A 25,701-nucleotide genomic window follows, 5' to 3' on the forward strand; every position below is an offset into this window, starting at 1 on the left:
CTATTACATTAGCTCTTGGATACAAAAGTTTTTTGCAGCAGTGGTCCTCCAGTCACTGATGAATAATAAGCTCCAAGATGTAGGCATTGAGGACTTGCTCTTTGGCTGCTGGAAGATAGTTAGTGTGAATTGCTACTAATAACCACCACAGGTAAAGCTTAGGGAGCGAGTGTTTTTACCCCCCACCAAGCGTTTTCTACCCCGGCAGAAGATATCTGATTGAGTGGGTAGATCTGTGCATTCATCCATCCCAGAATTGTGGGCAAGTTTTGCAGCTTTCAGTTCCCTGGAGAAGAAAAACAACAGGTTACCAAAAAAAAAAAAAGTATGCAAACACTTTTTTGCATTGTTCGTAAACCTGTTGCAATTTATTTTCTTTACCTGGAGATGCTGCCAGTAATCCCATTTCCTGTGAGGATGAAGTGAAGTCACTGGCTCACAATTAGCAGCAGTGTGGTCAGCCTGCTGTGCGAGTTCCATTGTCTGTTGGGCTGCCTATCTGATAGATCAGATAGGCAGTTCAATGGCATGGAAGGAGCAAGCATCAAAGTGGTTATCGGCAGCATCTTCAAGAAAATTTGCAATGGTTTTAAAAAAAAAAAAAAGCTTAGAAAAGTACAAGGCGAGATGATTTAGGGTCAACATACACCAAGTCATTTTTCTAAATACCATTTTCCCACACATTGGTGACCAAGAACCAGAGAAAGTTTTTCACTGAAAATACATTTGGATACTTGTTTTTCAAGCCAAATTTTACTCCAAAATTAAACCACAACCACCAACCTCTCCAGCATGGCAGTCTTAAATTTCTCTACATTCAACTGTTTCTGGAGCTGTGCTGCCTTCCCAACAGATCGTCTCAGGACCGAGTTCTTTACCAAGGCAGCAGCAGATGGTCTCCTCCCTGGATCTGGATGAATCAGTTGCTGTAAGGTAGAATTAGATATTCAAGCTAGAACTTTAAAACTCACCATTACAAAAAAAATAAATAAAATTGTATTTTAAAAAGAATCGAAAAGAATCTCAACATAAAATGATTAGTGTCTATTAGGTAGTAAAGGATGACAGCCTGAAGATTACAACTTCTGAAAAGAGTCCCTAACATTAAAGTATGGCTATTTGGTAGCCTCACTGGCTAATGCTCATTCCAGATCAGTAACTCATTGGGCAGCGAGGCCAGGACTCCTGGACATGCAATGTCAAAGTCAGCAGTATCATCTCCTATATTCCGATCCAGAAAAGTTCCCTATAAAGCAGACTGTTCTAAAGTTGGATTCATCACTTGACTCAAACAGGAAGGTAAAGGCAATAAACTAATAAACCAAGCTGTCAAACTTCACAAACTGCTGTTCTTGTGACTGATTCAGTCCACTGAAAGGCGGAGAAAAAAATTGAGACATTTGTAAATTGCAGACTCCAGTTGGGTGGGCCAAAATATAAAATTAGGGTTTAGTGGGCTTTAAAATGGCTAAGGGTTTCCAAAATTTTTACATAAAAAAAAAAAGTATATATTTCTTAAATGCATGTTATAAACAGTGGTAGGGGTCATTAATTGTTAAGTCATGTGATCATGTCAACATTAATGTTTTCACATGGCCTTGCTGGAAGAGCAAGTCACATTTTTCATCAAAATGGTTTACAAAGATGAAACTTGCATCCTAATCATTGTGGCAATAGTTTTGAAGTCACTAATTCATCTCTGTTGTGATAGTACATTGTTGCCACTAGTGGATACTAAAGCCCCATACACGATCAGAAAATCAGACAGTCCTTTTTTGCATGCTAGTCACATGTTGAACAAGAAGAGTTTACTAAAGTTACAAAAATTCTCGTAAACAGAAAAAAAGTCATATGATGTGTATTTGTATTGTATTTTTGGACAACTCTACTGTTTAAACAAAAATCTAAGAAAATTTTTCATGCTAGTCCGACTGGATACTGGATGAACTGTCGTGATCTGCTCTCGAAAGCTCTGTACTAACGGACAGATTATCGTATGATCGCTTCAAAATCTGTATTTTTCATCTGATTTTCAGATCGTGTGTACAGGCCTTAAGATTCTTTTTACAGACCATTTACTTCTAGGATGACCAGTGAACCTCAGAGACACAAGGCATTCCCTGCAGCTTGGTGACCATCAGTAATTTAGACTTATTAGTAAGCAGCCACAGATGCCTAGCAAGTGAGCATTATTCAAGCTCTGTACCTTAAGCAGGTCATGGAAGGCAGGTGAGAGGGCCTGGGGAATATCTGGCAAGTTGCCTTTTCTGATGTAATGCCAATTGTCGTCATTGCATGGAAGAGGGCCTGCGCCAGCAGCTACAGCGATGGTGAGTCCAAGAGCAAAAAGGTCAGCCTTGGGAAGTTGGCTGTAATCCTAAAAGGAAGGAAGATTATTAGCACTGACTAATCCCATCTGAATCATATATAGGAATGAAAGCCAAATCCAGACTATGCAAAACAGTCCTCAAATTTTAAAGCTGAACAGGCAAACTGACAGACATATTTTGGCAAACAAGTAGACCCTTTCACTGCTGCAGTTCCATTAACACCAAGGTCTCATCCCTGCCCCTAGCCTGTGACTTGACAGTGAAAGAATCAGACCAACTCAATCCATCTCCACCACTTTTTCCATCATCCGCATTCTTACACTGCAGAGCTAGATATTGCTTTGTTCTGCTTTTCCCTCCCCTTAGTCGGAGTTCTGCTAAACCAGAATTGAAAGAGGCTGATACCAAGTCAAGTTTTGGTACTTACACTGTTTGAATGTTGAATGTAAAATGTATATTTAATGATGCAATAAATGAATATGTAAACACTTACCTTGTGAAACAATCCATTCAGTTTAAAATAGAAAAAAGGTAAAACGTGTATGGATATGAAAAATAAAGCACTTCTACACTATTTTTCCCCCCTTTTATAAGGGATCACCTCTGTTCGCTGTATAAAAGCTGGGAGAGGAGAAACTGCAGAACAGTGAACTTCACAGTGAAAGGCTGTGCCAGGGGGAGGGCGTCAGGACAAAGTCTAATCATTGGAGAGCAGGCTGAGTTCCCAACAGAACTGACCACCATGTGTTTCCCTGCTTGTGGTCAGTTTTTAATAGGAAAGCAGAGGGACTGACTGGAACACCAAGGATTTTGCTCAAAGGAAGCAATACAAAGATCACAATACTTTTTCATACAAGAACTTGCTAAAACAGGCACATATCAGGAATTCAAAACATTGGGTTTACAATCATACTATTAATCTGTGTATTACATCCACTTGGTTTAGCTTTATTGTTCATCTTCTATAGTAGATTGCAGTCAGATTCTGCAGACTTGTAACACCCTGTGTTCTAGCCTCTCAACACAACGTGCAACTGGAAAGGGTAAAAGTTAGTTCATGGCCACATCCATTACACAGAACTTTAATTTCACGAGTAGCCTTTTTTTGACTGTATATACCGGTGTTCTAAATATGTATGCAATAGCTGTTAAAATTATGTGATATGTAGATTTAAACCCACGCTAAATAAGTATGATATGATAGATATTAAGTGAAAAATAAAAATATAAAAAAAAAAAAATTGGGTTTAATGCAGCTGCTGTTCACCAAGTAAAGACTTGGACAAAAAAAAAAAAATGGTAAAACAGGAAAAGACAGTGCTTGCAAAATTGAGTGCCTAGAATAACCAAATATATAATGAAGTTCACAAAATAAGCGCAAATTTCCAGTGCATAAAGTGCAAAGTGTAACCATAAAAATGGATTTTTGTAAAATCTTACCGTAAAATCCTTTTCTCTTAAGCTCATTGACAGACGTAGTCCTCGATTAACAACTCTGGTTATGCTGCCCTCTACAGGAGTAGGACTAGACAGGAAAGAAAACGTTCTGGCCACACCCTAGGGGCAGTCCCAGAGGGTATATCCTCTCACTTCCTGCTACAGCAAATCAGTTATGTCACAAAGCAGTGTTTAGAGAATTTAACCCAACACAAAACAGAGGGGCGGGTACTACGTCTGTCAATGAGCTTAAGAGAAAAGGATTTTACGGTAAGATTTTACAAAAATCCATTTTTCTCTGTCGCTCATTGACAGACGTAGTCCTCGTTGATTAACAACAACTCGGGACGTCCCAAAGCAGTACCACAAATGAGGGGTGGGATGACAGAAATCAAAATCCAGAAGGCCCAACCGGAGCCAACCAGAAGCATCAAGGACTCATCGAGCAAAAAGATGAGACCTAAGTGAAACACCCAAACCCTTGAGGTAGACCAACAGTCTCCTCAGATTGCGGCCTGCAGAACCTTGTGGCCAAAAGAGGCATCTGACGATGCCATCACATCAACTTTATAAAATGTTGTAAAGGTATGAACCGACGATCAAGTCATCGCCTCGAAAACCTGGATCGCTGACGCCTGATGGCGGAAGACCCAGGAGACACTAGGCGCCCGAGTAGAGTGCGCCTTAACAGGGAACGGAGGATTCCGACCCTTAATAGAATAAGCCTGTACCACCGTCTGACTGATCCATCTAGATATGGTCGCGGCAGACACAGGCAACCCCCTTCAAGGGCTATCCGTGATCACAAAAAGTGAGTCCATCTTACGAAAACAAGTTCGTAGTAGTCAAGTGTATCCTTCTGAACCCCATCCAAGGAGTGTAATGCAACTCCCAAGGATGGCTAGTCTTAGGACACGGGGAAGGTAACAATATTTTTATTCAGATGAAAACTCTGAAAACCACTTTAGGAAGGATGGATTCGGAAGAAGAACCACCTTATCCCTATGAACCACCAGAAATGGGGAACGACAAGATAATGCGGCCAGTTCTGACACCCTGCGTGCAGAAGTAATGGCCACCAAGAAGGCCACCTTCTGGGATAATGTAAGCAAGGGAATCTCCCTAATATCTTCAAAGAGAAGTTTCTGAAGAACTGAACACTAAATTAAGATCCCAGGCGGTAAGGGTGCACGCACTGGCGGAGCCAGATGTCGCACCCCTTGGATGAAATTCCGCACCAAGGAATGATTAGCCAAAGGTTTCTGAAAGAAGATTGCCAACGCTGAAACCTGACCCTTGATAGTGCTCAAGGACAATTTCTGCTCAACCCCTTGTTGCAGAAAGACCAAGATTCGGATCACCGAATAGGTATGTGGGGGAAATCCAAGAGATTCACACCACGCAAATATAAGACTTCCATGTGCTGGAAGTCGCTTTCCTTGCTTTAACTAGAGGTAGGAATAACTGAAGCTTACACTCCCTTGTCCTTCAGTACCTGGGTCTCAATGGCCAGGCCATTAAGCCAGCGATTGTAAAGCAAGATGGAAGATCGGTCCCTGAGACCGCAAACCCTCCCTGAGAGGAAGTCTCCAAGGAGCGTCAGCGACTAGCCTCACCAAGTCGGCGTACCAGGCTCGACGAGGTCAGTCTGGAATTTCCAGAATAACTGGAATTCCCTCCACCTCTATCCTGCGAAGAAGTTCCCGCAGTAACTTGAGAGGATGGAAGGCATGCCGTAGCTGATACTGCCCCCACGGGGCGATCAGCGTTTCTGCTGCGTCCGCTAGAAGATTGCGGGTGCGAGCTACAAACCTCCGCACCTTCCTGTTGAGCCAAGGTGCCAACAGATCCACATCCGGGGTGCCCCAATGAAGGGACAGCTAGTGAGATACCTCTGGATGAAGAGGCCATACCCCTTGATCCAGAATCTGATGGCTGAAATAATCTGCCTGCCGATTTCCCACCCCCGGAGTGAACAATGCGGGGAGATCCGGAACAAACCGTTCCGTCCAACGAAAGATGCTAGTCGTTTCGATGGCCACCAGGACATTCTAAGTGCCCCTTTCTTGACATAAGTCACAACCGTGGCATAGTGCGATTGGATCCGAATCGGGCTGCTCTAGAGCTGCTCGGTCCAGTAAATCAGACAAAATCTGATCGCTCTCAGTTCCGATACCCTATTGGTAACCTGGATACTATCGGAAGGAATGACTTCCCCTGGTTGAGCATCGGAGGCTCCCTGGTCCGCTCGCCCAACCGGATCCGATTGTCCAGGAAATCGGAATTCTGATTCCATAAGAAAAGAATCTCTTTCAGGAGAATTCGGGTACGAGACTGGGTATACGGTACTGCCTCTAAGAAGGCCACCATCCGTCCCAGCCAATTGACGGACAGCAACATCCGAATCGTTGACTGAACCTTCTGGAGTTTCTCCGCAAGGAGAAAACCTCTTGCCCAGGATGTATCCAACCTTAGGCCCAGATAGTTCAGTCTCCTGGTGGGAACCAGGGATGTGGGAAAGCGAAGAAAAACGCTGATGTCCTGCGATGGGGATATAAAGATAGGCATCCTAAATGTCTATGGACGCCAGGAATCCCCCTGATGCAGGGAGGCCACCACTGTTCGGATGGACTCTATTTTTCCCCAAGTCCAGAAATTGGACGCACCTTGCCCTCTTTCCTGGGCATTGTGAACAGGTTCGAATAGAACCCCTGAAACCGTTAAATGTTAGCAGGGAAGAATCGCACCGGTGGAAGTGATCGAAACTCGATCCTGTATCTTGACCGTATGACCTCGCGAACCCCTTAGTCTGGGGTTCCGGCAAGCCATGGATCCGGAAACCGGTGAAGACGTCCCCCCACTCCAGAGATGGGTAGGGGCGCATCAGGCTGTATTTTTCAGGCTTGGCTGAGCCGGACTTTTTGTTTAGCCGACCAGCGCCCTTTGAAACCCCTCTAAAGGGGCTTTGGAGGGTTGCGCCTTATCGCCCGCCCTCGCAGAACGAACAACTCCTTATGAGCAGAAAGGGAAGGTCCTCGTTGGCTACGAGGTCCTCTTTAACCTAACAGTCTGTGGCAAGACAGCAGGTGGTACCGTCTATCCTTTAAAGAGGGATTCCTCAAATGGATAGCGCCTAGCCATGCGTTAGGAAATAACAGGGGTTCGTTTCAAAACTACCCCATTTGGGTAAAGGAAAATCCTTCGCCCTTTTGGTAGGCTAAGTACCAAAAAGGAATTTCAGTCTCAGCTACCTCTGCCGGTATAACCTCAAGACCAAAGGTTTCCCGGACGGACACAACTAGTGCATCCACCACTCTTGTGCTATGGCGGAGGCAGAAACGTTCTCCTCACTGCTGAGGAGACATTACCTGAGACAACAGCCCCATAAGAGGGACCTGCAGCTGCATTGACCAGCTCCGAATCCGTATCTGAAGTATCAGATAAACAATAGGGGTAGGCGGGGGTCGCTTCTTGACCCCCGTCCCTGACAGGCCACCTCCACCCGGGATACCAAAGACTCCAAAACTGCCGATAATGCATTAAAAACAAGTGGGGTACTGGAGGGTCCTGCGGCCACCTTGAGGGGATCAGGTGGGGATACCTATGCGGCAGGGTCAATGATTATACAAGACACTTGCCAGCGACAAAAAATGACAAAGTAAAAAATTTTTTTTTTTTTGTGTCCCCCAGTCGCAACAGCGCCCCTCAGTGTTACCTGTTTGGACCCCACAGAGAGAGAGAGAGAGAGAGAGAGAGAGACCCCAAGGCTCATCCCTGATGCACAGAAGTTTTCATCAGCTTGCTCAGTGCTGTCCTGTTACAGACAGGAAGTCTTTGACCCCATTTCCTGGGTAAAGGAGGCGGCTCCGCCCCTTAACACGCCTACCGGCACCTCCCCCTGGCTCCATGAGGTGTTTGGTCACCTCAAACATGGCCGCCCCCATGTTGGAGACACGAGGCTACGCCAATATGGCGGCCTCGTGTGCTCTGCAAGAAAATGGTGGCGGCCTGTTAGGATAGCGGCGGCTTAGCAGCGGCCTGCGGGATGCTGTATACGGCCTAGCGGCCTGTGGGAGTGCATCGGCCCCCCAAACTTCACCCTGGATGGTGATCAGCCTGGCCGGCGGTACCGGACTCTGGTGGGCCGCATGCGGTCCGTGCCTGCCCTTGCTGGAGGAATGCGATCTGGACTGCAGTTATACATGCATAGACATCGCCCTGTGAACACCTCTGACCGGTAGGATACCTTATGCTACCACAGTAATATTCTAGTACTGCCACTGACTTCAGTCATCTTTACAGTTTTGAAATGACATTAGATCGTCAGCTCCCAAACCAAGCCTCCTGGTTACTTGTTCACAAAAATCACACTCAAATAGGGGGATCTGTGGCATGTTATAGGATAGAGGGGAGACCCATCCTTACCATTTCAGAGAGGGGCCCGCGTTCACCACAAAACCCGTCAGGGGGAAAAGGGGGAACATACTACTCACCATACCGGAACCAGGCGGGCGCCAACTCCTGACAGTACCCCTCTCCACTGGGGTGGGAGGGCTGTCGACCAATACGGACGCCGTGACTCATGTTCATTGGCGTTTCAGCGAGACGTTTAACTCGCAGGGTCAGTCCCCGTCCAGTGGGACTATGTCGCGGCCGACCCAGCGTGGAGCTATGGCCTGCGCGCGCTCGTAGGCTGAACTGGGGTGACCACTGGATCTCAACATCCAGCCCGTCGCCCAGTTCCAGCTTTCTTGCTTGAAGATCTCACAGGAACACTGGAGAAAAAAAGCGGTCTAAAAATCTTCTAAGAAAAAAATCCTGCCAGGACCGAAGATCCCAGCAAGGTATCTAGGTCCTTACTCCTAACTAGACAGAAAAAACTGATTTGCTGTAGCAGGAAGTGAGAGGATATACCCTCTGGGACTGCCCCTAGGGTGTGGCCAGAACGTTTTCTTTCCTGTCTAGTCCTACTCCTGTAGAGGGCAGCATAACCCGAGTTATTTATCAACGAGGACTACGTCTGTCATGAGCGTCAGAGAAATATAAATTGAAATACTGATAATTAAAAAATATAAAGTGTCTGAAAAAAACTGACTGATGGTAAAGTCCACAAAATTAGGAAAGTTCAAATTACATGTGCACAAAAAGTGCAAAATAGAACCATAAAATAGAAATGCTGGTGAATAAATGCAAAATACAATAAAGTGCTCCTGTGCAGGTGTTAGGGTGCTCCTAGGATAACCACTGGTGCCAGGTGACTTGATCCCCTTAAGAAACCCCACTCACCAGAAAGGGTGGACCCTTATTGGGGTCGAAACCGCTTTTTTGTTTTTTAGAGGGATCCTCCAATCTGTTTTCCTAGCTGGTTGGAGATTATAGCATGTCAAATCCTCTCCTTGGTTAGAGATACAATATGCTAGACAATATCCCTTCAATGTGGTGGCCCTGGGCAGCTCCAAAAACAATGAGGATTTCAAAATAGTGAAACCCGTTTTTAATATTTTATTAAATGCAAATTTCCTGGTTCTCCGTGGAACGCAGACGGCGTTCCCGGAACCATCTGCGATACATTTTCTCTGCTTTTACAAATATCAGCTTTTGTGAGTATATATCTTTTTGCGTTTATTTAATAAAATATTAAAAACTGGCTTCACTATTTTAGAATCTTCATCGTTTTTGGAGCTGCCCAGGGCCACCACATTGAACGGATATTGTCCAGCATATTATATCTGTAACCAAGGAGAGGATTTGACATGCTATAATCTCCAACCAGCTAGGAAAACAGATTGGAGGATCCCTCAAAAAAAAAAAAAAAAAAAAAAAAAAAAAAAAAAGCGGTTTTGACCCCAATAAGGGTCCACCCTTTCTGGTGAATGGGGTTTCTGAAGGGGTGTTACCTGGCACCAGTGATTATCTTAGGAGCACCCCAACACCTGCACAGAAGCACTTTTTATTGTATTTTGCATTTATTCACCAGCATTTCTATTGTAGGATTTTGCACTTTGTGCACATGTAATTTGAACTTTCCTAATTTTGTGGACTTTGCCATCAGTTTTTTTTCAGACACTTTATATTTTTTAATTATCAGTATTTCAATATATATTTATGGTTACACTTTTCACTTTATGCACTGGGAATTTACACTTATTTTGTGAACTTCATTATACATTTGGTTATTTTAGGCACTCAATTTTGCAAGCGCTGTGTTTTCCTGTTTTACCATTAGCCGTTAAAATTAGTTATAACTTATAAACGGACGACATTTAGCTTTCTAAACATGGCAAACGATTGGCATGTATTTTTTTCATAATATGGTTCATTTTTTTGCATCTCAGTGCTGCTGATATTTAGCATTTCAGCTACTTCTTGTCTACATGGACTCCAGCAATGACTGCATAGCATTTCTCAGGGCTGGTTTCCAGATTGTGACAACATTGGACCATGGTTGCTCATGTGCTTTGGCACAGCCACTGGTCTACCTGGGGAGCATTAAACTAAGCGACAAAGCAAGAGCATGGTTAGACCCTCACCAACCTAAAACAAGAATTGCCTGAACAATCCAGTATAATATTAATAAAAGCTTTGTATTTCTTATTAACAGCTTCAGTTAAATGTTGAGGATTGGGCTTTCATCTTTGATGCATTTTTATTTAACTACTACTGGATTCCCACCAGCTTGTGACTGTATGAGAAGCTGATGTCGGTGTTGAAAAGACATCTCATCCAGGCCTGCAAGCAGCGCTCCTGCAGGGTACGAGGATTTGTGCTCGACAGGTGAGAGTTCAACTCCAGAACAGTCTTCTGTGCTAATGCAGCCAAACACTGCATGGGCAGCCATGTACACTACCAGTTGTCCTGATTTCCGCTAAGGTCCATTCACCACTCTATGGCCCCTTTCACATGGGCTTTCCATTCAGGCCTGCTGTCAATTTTTCAAGCGGACCATTCACCCTATGGGGCAGAAAATGTCAGTGGTGACATTTTGGCTGACACCCGCTGCTATCCGATCCGTGAAATCCAGACGGATGGCAACCCTTGTTTCATCAGTCTTTCAGATCGGATGAAAACAGACTGGCTTTCCTTTTTTATCCAATCTCCCATAGAGGAAAGCAGGACTCTGACAGGTCCGTCTCTGCACAGGTCAGTGTGCAGAGATGGACCGGCCATCTGCCTGCTCAGCAGGGATCAGTACATCTATCCCCCGCTGAGCAAAATGAGTCCACTGGGTGGAACGCAAGTGGGAAAATATTCTAAAGTGTGTTTTTTTGAGTTACTGTATGTACATTAATGTGGTATTTCACACATCAGTGTTCACTACATTAAGCCACCCCATCAATTTTGTACGGGCTGCCAATGCAACAAAACCCAGTTATACTTCCCCCCATCTCTGTGTGTGGCAGTGTGCTTTTAGCACCATTTAAGGTTAAGGTGTTGCTTTTCTGCAATGCACAGAATGCCCTTTTTGCCATTCAAATTTACCTCTTGTAGAATCTCATTTGCCAGGAATCTGCTGTCACCTTCTTCAACTTGTGGATTGGTGGTAGATGTAACATGACCAAGGTCACCTGGGAAATCAGAAATTCAGTTTTTACAAACTTTTCTGTAGGCCAGTCATCTAAATGGACTGGACTAGAATAAGCCCTTTGTATATGGGAAAGGGACTTTACAATTTGTATAAATCTATAAAATATATTTTTTTAATGCAGATGACCCAGTTTGGAGATATCCCTCAACAAAACTTCACTGCTGGTAGGCCAGAGATTACAGTATTTAAAATTGCTGCCCTGTTTTGTGGGAACTTCTGTGATGGAATACTTCACATTAATATTATAAGAGCCTTGTGGATGCTACCAAAGTCTCACCTATTTTATAGAGGACACTGGCAGAGGAATGCTCATCTTCTCCATCACTGTCTTCTTGTCCTGCCTCTGTCATCTTCCGACAGATGAAGATATTGCCTGAAAACACGGATAGATAAGGGTAGGTGCGTGCCTTTGAAGGCGTTATAACAAACTAGGACTAGCTCTTCTTTTGGAATGGGGTCAGAAAAGATTTGATGTTATGGGTTACTTTTAAATACCCAACTTCAGTAAGTCCCCACTCAAACGCTCAGTTTCCAAGCCTCTTACCTAGTTAGAGATTTCTTCCATGAAAGCATATTGGCAACACTACTAGAGAAAAGTAGCTTGCTATACTGTGGATTAGGGCAAATATTCACTTATACACAAGCCATATTGCCAACCTGACCATTCTTAATAAGCATTAAACCTTCAGCGCATATTGTAAGGGTAGCTGAACACTGGCAGCTTTCTTCGCCAACTTTGAAAAGGAAATCTTTTACAGGATTTACAGTATTTGGTACCAACTTGGCTTGATGTCCATGTGCACCAGACCAGAGCTGTGGATGTATTTCAACCCCATGGACACTTGTAGAAGAATCTCCTTCAGCTCCTGCTCTATCACCAGCTGGCCAGACTTTGTGTTCTCCACGATTTGGTCCTGCAGACTTCCACCTGACAGCAAACACTTCATGAAAACCGCTAGCATGGCATCATTGCAAATAACCAAACATTGACCTAAATAAAACAGTAATTTCATATTTAAAGTAGTTGCAAATGAAGCGCCCTTCTAGGTAGGCTGGTAGAATAATTTTGTTTTCTGGGCCAATTCACTGATTACTGCGAGACTTCAACTGACTTGGGATGTTCTAGACGCAGTGGTTCTCAACTCCGGTCCTCAGGGCCCACTAACAGGCCAGATTTTAAGTATTACCTTGGGGAGATGCAGACTAGAGTACTGCAATCACTGAGCAGCAAATTATATCACCTGGGATGTATTTCAGTTCTCTTGCAAATCTGGCCTGTTAGTGGACCCTGTAGGCCAGGGTTGAGGACCACTGTTCTAGAGTACACAGGCTGCAGATTTAATTGCCCTCTTTCTGGATGGTTCCAGAACATGGAATAGGGAGAGTCCTATAGGTACAGCTTGGTCTTACTGCATCAGGGATTCCATCAGCCCGGGACAGGGGGGGGGGGCAATGTCTCTCCACCCTCAGTAGGCATTTCTACTGATTCAAGGGAGAGCCACATCCTTCTAAAACTGTAAAGCACCCCTTGCACAGTTTAGGATTAAACTGCTTTTCATCCTCCTACTACATCGAGTGGCTGCATATCTTTAGTGACCTTAGGTTAAATAGTTTCCTCCCAATGCTAGAGTCACCATTTAAAGATGTGTATATTGCAATCCTATCACCACGTAAGCATCCTCTGCAGGGAGAAGTTTAGTGTTTTTAGTCATTCCTTTTAATCAGAGGTACTCCAAGACCCCTTATTAGCTTTGTTGCCCTTCTGTGAACTCTCTCCAATTGAAGCAGATCCTTCCTGAGGATTAACCAAAAAAACAGCTGTACATCGGTTACTGAAGCATCCCAACACTCTGCTTCAGTACCTCCTCTCAAGAGCCTGTAGCCCTGAAGCAAAAAAAGCTCCTTCTTGGGAGGGGATGGCAAACTGTTCAACAAGTCTTGAAGGGTGTACAGCAGCCCAGACATACCAGTAGGTTAAATAAATAAAAAAAAAAAAAATGTATTTGATTTCCCCATCAACGCTGATGGCAAGAGCTATTGTATTCTGACAGCAGGGAGTGATAACCATTGCCAGAATACAATAATCAGTGTTTTCCTGGCTAGAGCTGGTGCCAATGATTGGGGGGGGGGGGGGGGGGGGAACACAACAGGCTGGCTGTACAGAAGTCAATCCAGAGATAGACTTTCGTACAACCTGCTAATGGATGGACCAAAATTCAGCTAGTCTCTGCTCAACTGGCCATATTTTGATCCATCTATGGCAGGTGCATGGCAGTCCGGGGGAATGGGCATTCCTCATTCCTAGGCAGGCTGTATTTGAATGCAGACTGCCCTAGATAATGCCCACATGATGCGGAGCCTCTGACCATGATAAACCGATCCAATGGTTGAAAGGGGCAGGGGCAGTCAAGCTGGGGAGAAAAGCTCTAGGTGAGGCTGTCCTAGAGCCAGGAAGTCTTAGTACAGTAGAGGAGCCAGGGGAAAAAAAAAAAACATTCCAATACCAAAAAGGTATGGCTTTATCGCATTTTTATTGCCATCTGTCTCCCCTGTTGGGAAGATTTAACTTCCATTCCAATCTAACTGGTGGAGAGAACAGGGAATGGAAGTAAGCTTATAATTTCAACTGGGCAGAAACCCATTTCTTGGAAATAGGACCCAGAGGTGCAAGTGCCATCTGTCACACCTCCAACAAACCCCCCTCCCCAATTGTTTGGCAGGTAAGCCTAAAGTAATGCAACTCTTTTTGGCATTATTTCTAAGAGACGTAGCAGGGAGATCACAACCTGTAAAGAAACCAGTGCATCCTATTCTGCTCAGCAGGTTGGATTCCTCTCACATTAAGACTTAGGCAGAAACGTAGGTGCAATTTCTCAGCTTCAGTCATGAAGACTGATGTATTATCACCTTCCTACATCATACACGCAGCAAAGATACACTACATTAAAAACTTAAATGAAGACCACCAGTACCAGTGTACAAAAACATAGTAACTTACCATTGCAGTACTCATTTTGGATGATCATGTGGTCATCCTCAGCCCAGGCGGAGTAATAGCGAACAACATGTGGGTGGTGACCCAACACTGCATGGGCATAGACCTCCCGCATTGCCAGCTGCCTGTAGGGCCAGAATCATTTAGTTAAGTGTACTTAAACCCCAACAATTACTTTTTTTTCTCTGTTAATACCATAGAAAGGGTTTTATTCTATACATGTTAAATGAAAAAAATAACCGTTAAATCATTTTGGAAATTTTTGTCCTGGCTAGTTCTGCACAAACCTTGCATTTCCAAGGATGCCAATGAGTAGCCAAGAACTCTCCTTAGGGCCCCTTTCACACTATCCGTCCGGACGGATTCCGTTTTTCTCAGTGGGGGATTGAGCCGCCAATCCCCCGCTGAGCAGCAGGTAGACAGCTGTGTCTCCGCACTGTGTGCAGAGACACAGCTGTCAGTTCCCCATGCATCTCTATGGGGGAAATCAGATGGGAACGGACCGTCGGTCTGTTCTCATCCGATCCGCTGCGTTGGATGGAAAATAGGGTTTCCATCCGTGGAAACCCGTCCAGATTTGACGGATCGGATGTCAGCGGACATGTCTCCGCTGCCATCCGATGCCCCATAGGAATGCATGGGGGGACCGTTCAGATCCGCCAAAAAAACAGACAGGCAGATCTGAACGGTCCGCCTGTGTGAAAGGGGCCTAAATGTTTGCATAAAGATCTTGGACATTCTACTTAAAGCATAGGTTAAAAAAAAGTCCTCTTGGTAGAGTGGAGAAGGTCTTGGCAAGCTTTGTTGCCATCTGTGTCCCTTTGGAGATGAATCATCTTTTTGACAATTGTCACCAAGTCTCAAAGGGCCACCGGGAAAAAAAAAAAAAAAAAGAAGAAGAAAGGTGAGCATAAATTCTTCAATGGACATTCATTGTACAGTATATTCTAATCTACAAAGCTGCCAGATACTCAGCCATGAGCACTTGTGAACCATATTGACTATGCAAGCTGTATGCAATTTGTCTGGAACAGCATTTGGGTTAAGGTGTCCATATACACCAGGGGTACTGAATTAAAATTCATGGAGGTCCGCATCACATGTTTGATTTGATTCAGATCCTTTACATTACAGCACCCTCTCCTAGGCGTTCCCATCTCTGCAGCTGGGGAACGCAGGTGAAATTGCACATGTTCCTGGCCCGCAGAGGAGCATGCCACATTTCAGTACAGCTTGGTGCTGCGCAATTTTAAAAAAAGGGCCAGGGACTTGTTTCCATGCATTTCTCATGTGTAGTGCAGCCCATTAAAATGAATGGGCTGACCTGTGACATGCGCAAGCACAGATCTGAACTGAGCCCCATCCCTACATCAGTTAAACAGTATCCACTGCACATCACAGTTTCCTTCACATGAAGATCCCCTTGTGTTATCATACCCCCTTATCAGCACCCTTCTTAGCCCCCTCATTACAGTACTCCTATCCCCCACATGGTCCCCAGCCCCCCATTAGAGTCCCCAGCTCTCCCACATTGTCCTCAGCCCCCCAATTAAAATATTTAGCTCCCCCACATTCCTGTCCCCAGCCTCCTCCATTACAGTACTATGCCCCCCATTACAGTACCCAACTCCCCTACATTACTATCCTCAGCCCCCCATCACAGTACTCAGCTCCCCCACATTACAGTACTCACTTCCCCTCTTTACAGTACTCAGTCTATACCCCCCCCCCATACTAGAGTACCCAGGCCACACACACACATACACTAGTACTCAGGCACGCCACACGCGCGCGCACACACACACAGTACTCAGGCGGCCCCCACACACACTAGAGTACCACACACTAGAGTACTCTTTGCAGTACTCAGAGTCACTCCCCCACCTTACACAGGCAGGAGGACTCTAGGCATAACAGGCCTGAATGGAGGACGGAAGCTGCAAGATGGCGATTGGTTGCTTAGACTGCCCTTCATCTTGGCAACCAATCACTGGCTTGTTTACCTCTGGCAGCTACCACCCTCCCTCCAGAGGGGTCCCGCCTGTTGGCTCTGCAAAGAAAGCGTGACAGCTGAAACGAGAACAGGCTCCTAAATGGCGCGATCGCTGCGGTCCTGAAGAGGATGATGGGGGCCGGACTCGGACCGCCATTTAGTGATGCCGGATATACACCATCACGTATGCCAATATAAGGTTTAATCAAGGTATGCTGTGTGGTGCACATTTTACCTCCCATTCCCTTTGCTAACAGGGATCCACAAACCTGATTGCTAGATAGAGGGGGTGAAAACACTTTGAATTAATGAGGCACATTTGCTTTTACAGCCACAACCTTTGCTGTAGGCTGCAGAGGAAGTGTGTTCCTTGCCTAGTTAGGATTAAAATTCTTCCTGCAAAAAAAAGTTTGACCATCAGCCTCATTTATGAGGCACAGTCATGCTGGAATAGAAAATGGGCTTTCCCCAAACTTACCACAAGGGTGAAAGAGTGCAATGGTCTACAATATCTCTGTATATTGTAGCAACAGCACACTTCACTGGAAAAGCTATTTGGGGCATTGTCCACATACTTTGAATGCATGGTGGTCAGGTGTCTACAACCATTAGGCCAAACCATGCCAAGTTATGTTGTCATACTGTACGATCCTCTTGGGTAGGTGTTTTTGGCTCTATTTGCCTATCAGAGGAGCAGCAGGCAAATCTATATTGCTTTCTGCCTACCAGAGAGCAGGATCTGAGAGTTAGGTGTGCTCATTCTGCGATTCATTGGGTCTAGAGAGCGTTTCACACTGGTCCAATAGGGAGGCATGTTGGACAGTGGGGGAAAACCTGACCAATGGATACATAGGCTTTGATACAGTCCTGGTGATTGGTAGAGACAGGCTGTCTTGGTGCATTCCGGGATACTGTATAAAAGCCAGGAGCACATGTGCTGCAAGGTCTTTGGCAGGTGAGCAGAGTCCTGGAGGGAGGGTGGTGACTTCCTTCTCTAGTGAAGGCACTGGGTCTCAGGCGATCGACCTGGGGACCATAACCTAGCCCAGAGGTCCAGGAGAGCGACACTGGAGACCCTGGAAAAACAGTCTTCCGTACAGTGAGTACAGGTGATCGCTTCTAGGGGGGGCCTGACCTGTGGGGGGGGGGGGGGGTCCACCCCGGTGTAGGATTGACAGAGGATGGGTGTCAATGTCAAGTGAAAGGGGATACTAGGAGAGTATCGTGAAGATTATCTAGTCCATCAAGTCATCTGGGTAAACACTTAATCCAAATTCACCTAGTGGCAGGGTGAAACAGCAGCCTGGCTGTATTGTCAGATGTAGGAGTCCTCCGCATTGTGAATACCTAATATCTTACTATTCCCTTCTCCAATCCGGATTTAAAATAATCACCAAAAACTAAAAACTCCTCCTCATTGACTGAGCCAAGAATAAAGTGTTAAAATGTGAATGCCAGTGTTAACAGTAACCCAGGGGGACCCGAAAGTGTCATATCCAGCGGTCCTCAAGGGGGCAGTGCTACAAAACACTTATCCTCCTGGAGGGGTGGGGGCATTTAAGGCCTGCTTACAACCTAATTTTCACTAAACTACACCCAAGCAATCCTGCTTGGCAACCACCTGTAATTTACCACCACATTGGGCATAGTTAAACTGTTAGAAAAGGCTGAAAACTGCTACATTTCAGCACTATATGGAAGCAAAGGCTGCTTCAAAAGGTTATCAATACTTACTCATTAGTGGAGCCAGCTAATGGCTTTTTGGAGCGCTTTATGGCGTAGACACAGCCATCCAACCGCTTCACGCACTGGTAGACTGCTCCAAACTCACCCGATCCAATCCTCTCAATCTCCAAGAATTCTTTCTTGTACCTGGACACCATGTTTGTTTCACGCAAAACAAGCCTCTAAAATGAAACATACATTAACTGTACTTGTGATAAGTGTTTACAGAAAATACATCACTATCATCAAATCCAGCAGCTACTGGTGCCAAGTACCCACCTGAGATAGGACAGGTGCTGAATGCTCCCTCTCCCTGTATTTTGATGGTGGATCATTGCTAGGGAAAAAACAATACTTTGCATTAAAACAAATCTAAAGTCACATCTGTTCTGGTTCTGATGGAGCTTAACATCTAATGCGACTATCACAGGCCTGTTTGAGGGTCATGTAATTCAGTAGAATATTCTATTGTAGGAAACTGCTTAACACCTAGTCACACACCGAACAGAAATATTGCAACCATACCAGGTCCAAGACTGGGGCTGCATTTGTAAATCATGCAGCTAGAGGAAGAAATTAATATGGATACCATTTCAGATAGGCCATGTCCTTTTAGTTGCCATCTTTTAAAGGTAAAGCTAAACGCAACTGGAGGCAGTATGTCAATTTATATGCAAAGCAATACTATTCAACTACACACCGAGTCAGAGGTGGACCAATGACAACATGATCTGAGTCAGCCAATCGAAGCAAACTATTCAATCACAGAATACAAAGCTGCCAATGAATGGCTGAGTACCGTCTCAGCCCAATGCCATTTTGTCACTTATGGGAGACAGCAAGTTTGCATCTCACGCCTGGAACTCACTGCTGTATACTGTATGTAGCAGTTTATACAGCGTGCCCAGTGGGTGCACATTTGTGTAGGGATTGGGAATATATTGGGCCAACTTGGCTAAATGAAAGTAAAGCTGGAGATGAGCTTTAATCATGGATACGATTAAAGTCATGATCAGCTGAACATAACAGGGGGGGGGCTATAATTCAGATTTTATTTTTACCATGCTTACAATAATGATTAGGTACTGCAGTCCTGATTGAGGGCTGGCTTTACTACAACGTCTCCCACCATGCCTCCGATAAATTCATGTACAAGTACATGAATTGTTGCAGGCACCAATAATTTGCATGCGGAGCCATGACAGAATTTTAGAGTCAGACATCATGAATTCCCCATTATGTCTTGGGTGCAGTGATTCATCAATTGAATACATGATTATAAAAATATTGGCAACTAGATGCAATTTTTTTTTTTTTTTCTTAAGTCATTGGAGAAAATTAAATTGAGAAAGGAAACAGCAAAGTATTCTATTGTCCTCAAACACTTATGTATATGGAGACTAGGAGAGGGCAGCAGATACACCTGCAATGTAGCCTCTCATTGCTTTCAATCACATATTTAGAAAGAGCATAGGGATAAACATCAGCTTTTCAGACTTTGCTGTGTGCTTTTTCCAAAGTCAGTGAATCTATGTAACTAAAGATTTTTTTTTTCTATTTTGGATAGCTTAAGGGTGGGTTATAACCCCCTGTAAGTCCCCCCCCCCCCCCATCTTTGTCCCATAGGGGAGATTTCCCTTAACTTTGTCCCATATCCAAAACAGGAAGCAAGAAGAAATCCCTCTGAAGTGAGGAAATCCTGGGGTGTTACCACCAGAACAAGTGACCCCATTGAAAGACTCCCCCTTTACTGTTCTCATATCAACCCAAAATATGGGATTTTTTTCACTTTCCCTTTTGGAGAAAACAGTAAACAGGACAAAGTGACTCTCCCTAATGGGGGCACAGACAGCAGTAAAACTGACAGGCGTCCACTATCCAAAGCACAAAAAAAAAAAAAAACACACCTTTAGATTGTACTTTAAAGTGTATGAATAGACAAAAATTTGTATTGCATTAGTATTGCGATCTGTGTCCCCATTGGGAGAATAACCCCCTGGGACCTGGTGACCATTGAAGTGACAAAAAAAACAAATGCTAGGATACAACGTGCAGCAGGGAAAACTTGTTTCACTGACAATGCCCAACATAGGAATTCCCTTTGTTGCATCACCAGAGAAGGGAGTGAATGGATCAACAAAAAAATAAATAAAAATACCCCGCAATTTAATTCCTCCCCTATTGGAATTGTCTATGCATACACTTCAGATGCATCACGCAACGTCTACATTTTTCTCAAGACAGATTTACTTAATGTGGAACTTAAGTCCGAAAATCTGGTCCTTCCAAGATCGCTTCAGTCTAGCCCCCTTTGCAGGTATAGCTATGTCAAATAAAAAATGTCTATACTGTTTAAAATCCAGTAAAACACTGTCTCACCCTGCTCTGCTCTTCAATTTTAGGCACTGATGAATTCGTAGAGGCCGATCGGACAACCCTAAAGCGTAATTAAACCCTCCTATCTTTTCCAATCACAGCTGCCGCCCCCGTGCATCTGCTTCCCCGCTGCCGAGTGGGGACGGGAGCGTGCTGCCGGTGACGCACACTCGCCCCCTAGCACCAGGCGCGCACGCAACCGACCTAGTACTAGGTCGGTTCGCGCAAGAGGGGCTGCCTGCCACAGTAAAACTGCAGCGGGTGGTCCTTAAGTCATTATACATTTTATTTACTCTAGGCACGTTTTAAAAGTATGGGGTTTATTTACAAAAGGCAAATCCACTGTGCACTACAAGTGCACTTGGAAGTGCAGTCGCTGTAGATCTGAGGGGGGAAATGAAAACAAACAGCATTTTTGATTGCATACGATTAGATGATAGAAACCAGCAGAGCTTGCCCTAATTTCTACATGACTGCACTTCCAAGTGCACAAGTGGATTTGGGTTTAGTAAATAAACACCAGTGTTTGTCTCACTCTAGGTTTGTATAGTAGGGCTGGGGAATATAATCGAAAGATCGATGCATCGCGATTCGACCCTTCGCGATTCTGCATCGATGCGGGCTGCCGGCATAATCGATTATACGAAATGACGTCATCAGCCGCGGCCACGCCCTATCGCGCAAGGGAAAAAAAAAAAAAAATCACAAGATCGCAGGATCGGCAGCTGATTGGTGGGTTAGTGGCGGGAGCTTAATAAAAAGGCTCCGCCCCTCCCCTTCCGCCTCTTTGACCCGGGCCGAGGCGCAGCAAGACATCCCCCGCATGTATCGGCGTCCCACCTGCGGCCTAGAAGCCAGCCAGCCATCCAAGCCAGAAGCCGCCAGTCCAGTGAGTCCACACACAGGAGCGAGGAGCCCCAAGTGCGTCCCCATCGCAGCCAGCCAGCGCCGCCAGCCTCACCTCACCGTAGCCGACAGGCCCTGGAGGCCCAGCCGCCACGCCACTGCCAGTGACGCCAGCCGCCCGCCACAGAGCCCAGAGAGCAGCACAGCACCTGTCCTCCTCTGCAATGCAGTGCACAATAACAACCCACACAGCAGGTATGTCCGAACAAATAATTGTGTAATCATTCATGGGGGGTCTCTCGTCTATCTCTGGGGGATGTCTGTGATGGGGGGGGCCTGGGACAGGGGATGGTCGGTCGGGGCCCGGGGGTACTGTTCTGCTGTGGCAGTCTGGCAGCCAGGGGGGTCAGTCAGTGTCAGTGGGGGCCTGGGGGTCTCTGTCAGTGTCAGTCAGCTATGGGGGTCTGGGCAAGGGGGGGGGGACTCACTTAGTGTTTGTCAGTGCTGTGGGGGATTGGGGAAGGTGTGGGACATCCACCCAGGTCTCTGTCAGTGTGTCAGGCTGCAGTCAGCTCAGCTGTGGGGGGAGGGGGGGTCTCTGTCAGTGTCTTTAAATGGTGGTAGGCCTGGCTTATATTAATATTTTCTTTTATGAAGCAGTAAACTGCACTACTACAGTTTTTTACTAATTTTACTGTTACTTCTAGTAAAATACTAGTGTTGTTGTCTGTCTCTGCTATGCTGTTTGCATTTTCAGACCTTCCTATATGTTTGCAGTGCAAGTGCACTAAAGTATGCAGGGCTTGCAGGCCATGACAGGGTCCAGGAAAGTGTCCTTTGAAGCAAATGAAAATAAAAAGGATTCTTTTATTTGTGACTGCTTGATTGTTTTTTTTTTATAAAGTTTTGAAAACCATTGGGCAGTGGGCTGGGCATGGGCATTGGGCAGTAATCGTGATGCATCGCGGAATCGAATCATATCGAATCGCGACCCTAATAATCGTAATCGCATCGAATCGTGAGGTAAGTGAAGATGCACAGCCCTATTGTATAGTACCATCTGTATGATTAGTCTGTATATAAAACATTTCTATTCAATGTCCATTTTGTAATTGCTTTTTTTTTTCACTTTTTGTAACTGCTCATGGGTGTGTCTATGCAAAATGCTTTTGTTCTTTTGACTAAGTCTTATGCCTAGCTCCTCCTGCAGAGTGGAAGCCAATACCCAATAGTGATGACTTAGAGGAGGTGGCGACTGTCGGAGGACGTAAGAGAAATAATGAATTCCTCCAATGTGGACATGTGCTCCTGTGACAATTGTCCAAGAGGTCATATTCCTAATTTTGAAAGGACATCCTCACTTCTTGCGTGGTCTACAGAACAGGAAGTAAAGGAAAATCTTCCTAGTAAGACAGATTTTTTTTGCAGGGGGGGGGTTACCCTGCTCTACTTCAAAATAAGTTTGATTTTAGGTCTTTGGTTTTAGTAAAAGGTGGACTTTGTCAAGCACAGTTGATTTCACCTGTTGGATTCGGCCTTCCTCTTGCCATTGGAGTGGAGCTGCATTTGGTGATATGTTTCGGGGGTAAATGGATTAACATTCACGAGGGCAGGGTCATCCAGCTCTGCTCTTGTTCCAGCCATGGCCCTCATCCTCTGCACCCGGCAGGACACCTTGGAGCTGGGTGAGGGTAGGTTATTGTATAGCAAACTCTGCACAGAGAAACAAAAACACATCATCACCTTATTAGCATCTTCTGTACTACACTAGAGAAGACAGAAAATCATTAGCCTTCCCTAATTACAGTACCTGCATTGGTGTTTAACAGTGGAAACTAAGCATCTGTTTATGTCCCATACTTGGGTTAGGAACAAAATAGAAACTGCATGCTTGTGCAATTCCATTGATCACCATTTTCCAAAGTACAAGGGATAGGAACGGAGCATCTCCAAAGGGCATAACTGTGCATGCTTGGCAGATGCAATGTTAAAAACATTTAGAAGAGTATACACACACTAAAAGAAACATTAACAAAAAGGATAGCAGTGCTTTTTAATCCCTTAGTGTGTGGAAAGGCTGTCCACTACTGGTGCCAAAAAGGTTCTTTCCAAAGAAACTATTGGATATTGTATACTGTGTATGTATAGCCTGGTGACTTGAAGTGACTGTAGATCCTAAAAAAGGAGAAGATTTGCAAGAAATGGGTACCGAAGCGTAGAACTTTTTAAAGCACCCCTGCTGGCAGGCAATCTTTTTAAAAACCTTCCGAATCGATATGAACATTCTGACTTTTAGGCATATTAATTACTTGTAAAGACTCCCCTGTTCAGATATCCAAAAGCCCCAAGACTGCTGCTGGGTGCCACCATCTTGTATAAGATGGCAGCAGATTTTTCACCCAAGTGACACCAATATTGCTTTTTACGCCTCCCAGACTGCTACATAAAAAAGGTTATGTAGGGAGGTGAGGGAAGCGGTATAGGAGCTAGGCCAACAAAGCCTGTGAACACTCCCAGAAGACAAGATGGCTATGACATGTATGGAAGGAGGGTGGATGGTGTAAAAATACTGAACCTACCTGAAGCAGCCCAATATGCTAGCAAGTTTAAAAGTACATTGCAAGTGAATAAAAGTTTATAGAAAAGAAAAACTAAAGGCGATTTCTTCATCTTGAATAGTGTAAGGGAGGGTTACAATTCGTGATCGACTGAAATCTTTTTTCCACAACAGTACGGTCAGCCTGGCCGGGGCTGACCGTACTGTTGTGGAGGGAAAGACCCCAAACCCCCTCCTCTGCACTTAAAAGCATTAAAAACCCCAAGTTTTGAATGCTGCAATTTCTTTGAATTTGGCGCAGAGTACCCGGAAGTGATGCCATGAAATCACTTCCGGGTTTTTACACGGAGAACCGATCAGAGCCAAATGCAGGCTTTGATTGGGTCTTCTCTTCAGGGGCCGTGCAGGATGGTTGCCCAGGTCTCCTGGTGGGACGGAGGAGACCCAACCGTCGGCTATGGATGCCGGTACCAGGGTGATTACTCTACTTGCAGGCATCACTCACACATCACAGGTACAAGCACCTTGTCACCTTGGTGGCAGATTCCGATATATCATGGAAAGTGCATATCGCCCCCCCGATACATTGGCTTTGCCGATAATCGGCCGATCCCTAGTTACAATCCCTGTCAGTTTTTTTCCCATCTATGTTCCACTGGGAGATTTCACTTCCTGTCCCATAGACAAATCAGTGATAGGAAATCCCTCCAAAGGAATCCAGGATGTCACCAGAGCCACTAGAACTAGTGCCCCTCTTGGAAGATTTCCCCTCTTTCTATTCTGTTGTCAACAAAAAATTGGGATTCTTTTACTTGCACTTTCAATAATCATAAAAAGGACAAATCCCCCAACAGGGCACAGGCAGCAAAAAACAAAGACAACTTATATAATCCCTCCCCACTATCCAAGACAGAAAAATAAAAAAATAAAAAGTCTGCAGTTACACCGACTTAAAAACCTGTTTTTTTCTTTGATCTTATCAGTAGAACAGGATCTCTAAGATTTCAATAGTTAAAATCAGGATCCAGATCTGTTTATTTCCGCTGTCTGTAGGATTTGCCTCAACTCTTACAAAAACATTGTGTGAGAAATTCCAAAAGGTGAATTATGTGCAAAACAGTCACAATTTGTGATAAATATGTCTTACGTTGCCCATATAGGTTATAGAATCCTGCACCACCAACTGCTTGGTGCACTAATGCCCTTGTTCTAATACTATACTGTATATACTGCATATTATAATGGCATAAATTGCAACATGCATGCAAAATGTAAGTAGGGCTTTACCATTATCTGAAGCACATTTTGGAATCCACAGGAGCATGCACTTCAAATATTTTGTCATACTATTAGGTCATAATCTGAGCCATTTTAATGTCGCACCTCACCGAGCCCCAGTTTTGTCAGTAAAAAAGTAGTGAGATGAACCTGACAAAATACCCACATTTTAAATGATTGAATTCATAAATATTACTAAAACATCTTAATACATAATCCCCCATAAGATGTTGGTTTTACCTTTGGGGTATAAGGAGTGTCACAAAGCTTCAGCTTCTGCCATGTGTGGTAATGTAGTGGGGTGCCAGGACAATCTCCATCAGAGTCTATCTTGGCTAATGGAGAGACATCACTGCCAGGGCTTCCATCCAAATAGGCACCCGAAGGAGACACTCCCCTCTCATTACGTTGGGGGGTAACCGGAAACAGATTGCCCCCTGTCCTCCATGCCATGGCATCTCTAGGGTCCTCTATGCCAGGAGAACCCTGAACACAGTTTTTGCCATCACCCTCTTCATCACTGCTGGAAAAGTCCAGTTTCTGAATAATTCCACGATCATATGTCATGGTGGACATCAT

General features: G+C 44.8%; 1 protein-coding gene across 1 annotated transcript; it reads right to left on the minus strand.

Moving 5' to 3' along the window:
* Nucleotides 1-25,701, minus strand: WEE2 (WEE2 oocyte meiosis inhibiting kinase; the record flags this gene model as incomplete). Its single annotated transcript, XM_082252784.1, has 11 exons — nucleotides 1-286; nucleotides 784-926; nucleotides 2,207-2,377; nucleotides 11,247-11,332; nucleotides 11,630-11,725; nucleotides 12,134-12,280; nucleotides 14,351-14,472; nucleotides 18,075-18,247; nucleotides 18,345-18,402; nucleotides 22,810-23,000; nucleotides 25,363-25,701. 11 exons carry the CDS (start codon nucleotides 25,699-25,701, stop codon nucleotides 136-138), a joined length of 1,677 nt encoding a protein of 558 aa, XP_082108910.1. The 3' UTR covers nucleotides 1-135.

The sequence above is a fragment of the Pelophylax lessonae genome (assembly GCF_965119305.1).
Source record: "Pelophylax lessonae genome assembly, chromosome: 4".
In the NCBI taxonomy this organism is placed as follows: Eukaryota; Metazoa; Chordata; class Amphibia; order Anura; family Ranidae; genus Pelophylax; species Pelophylax lessonae.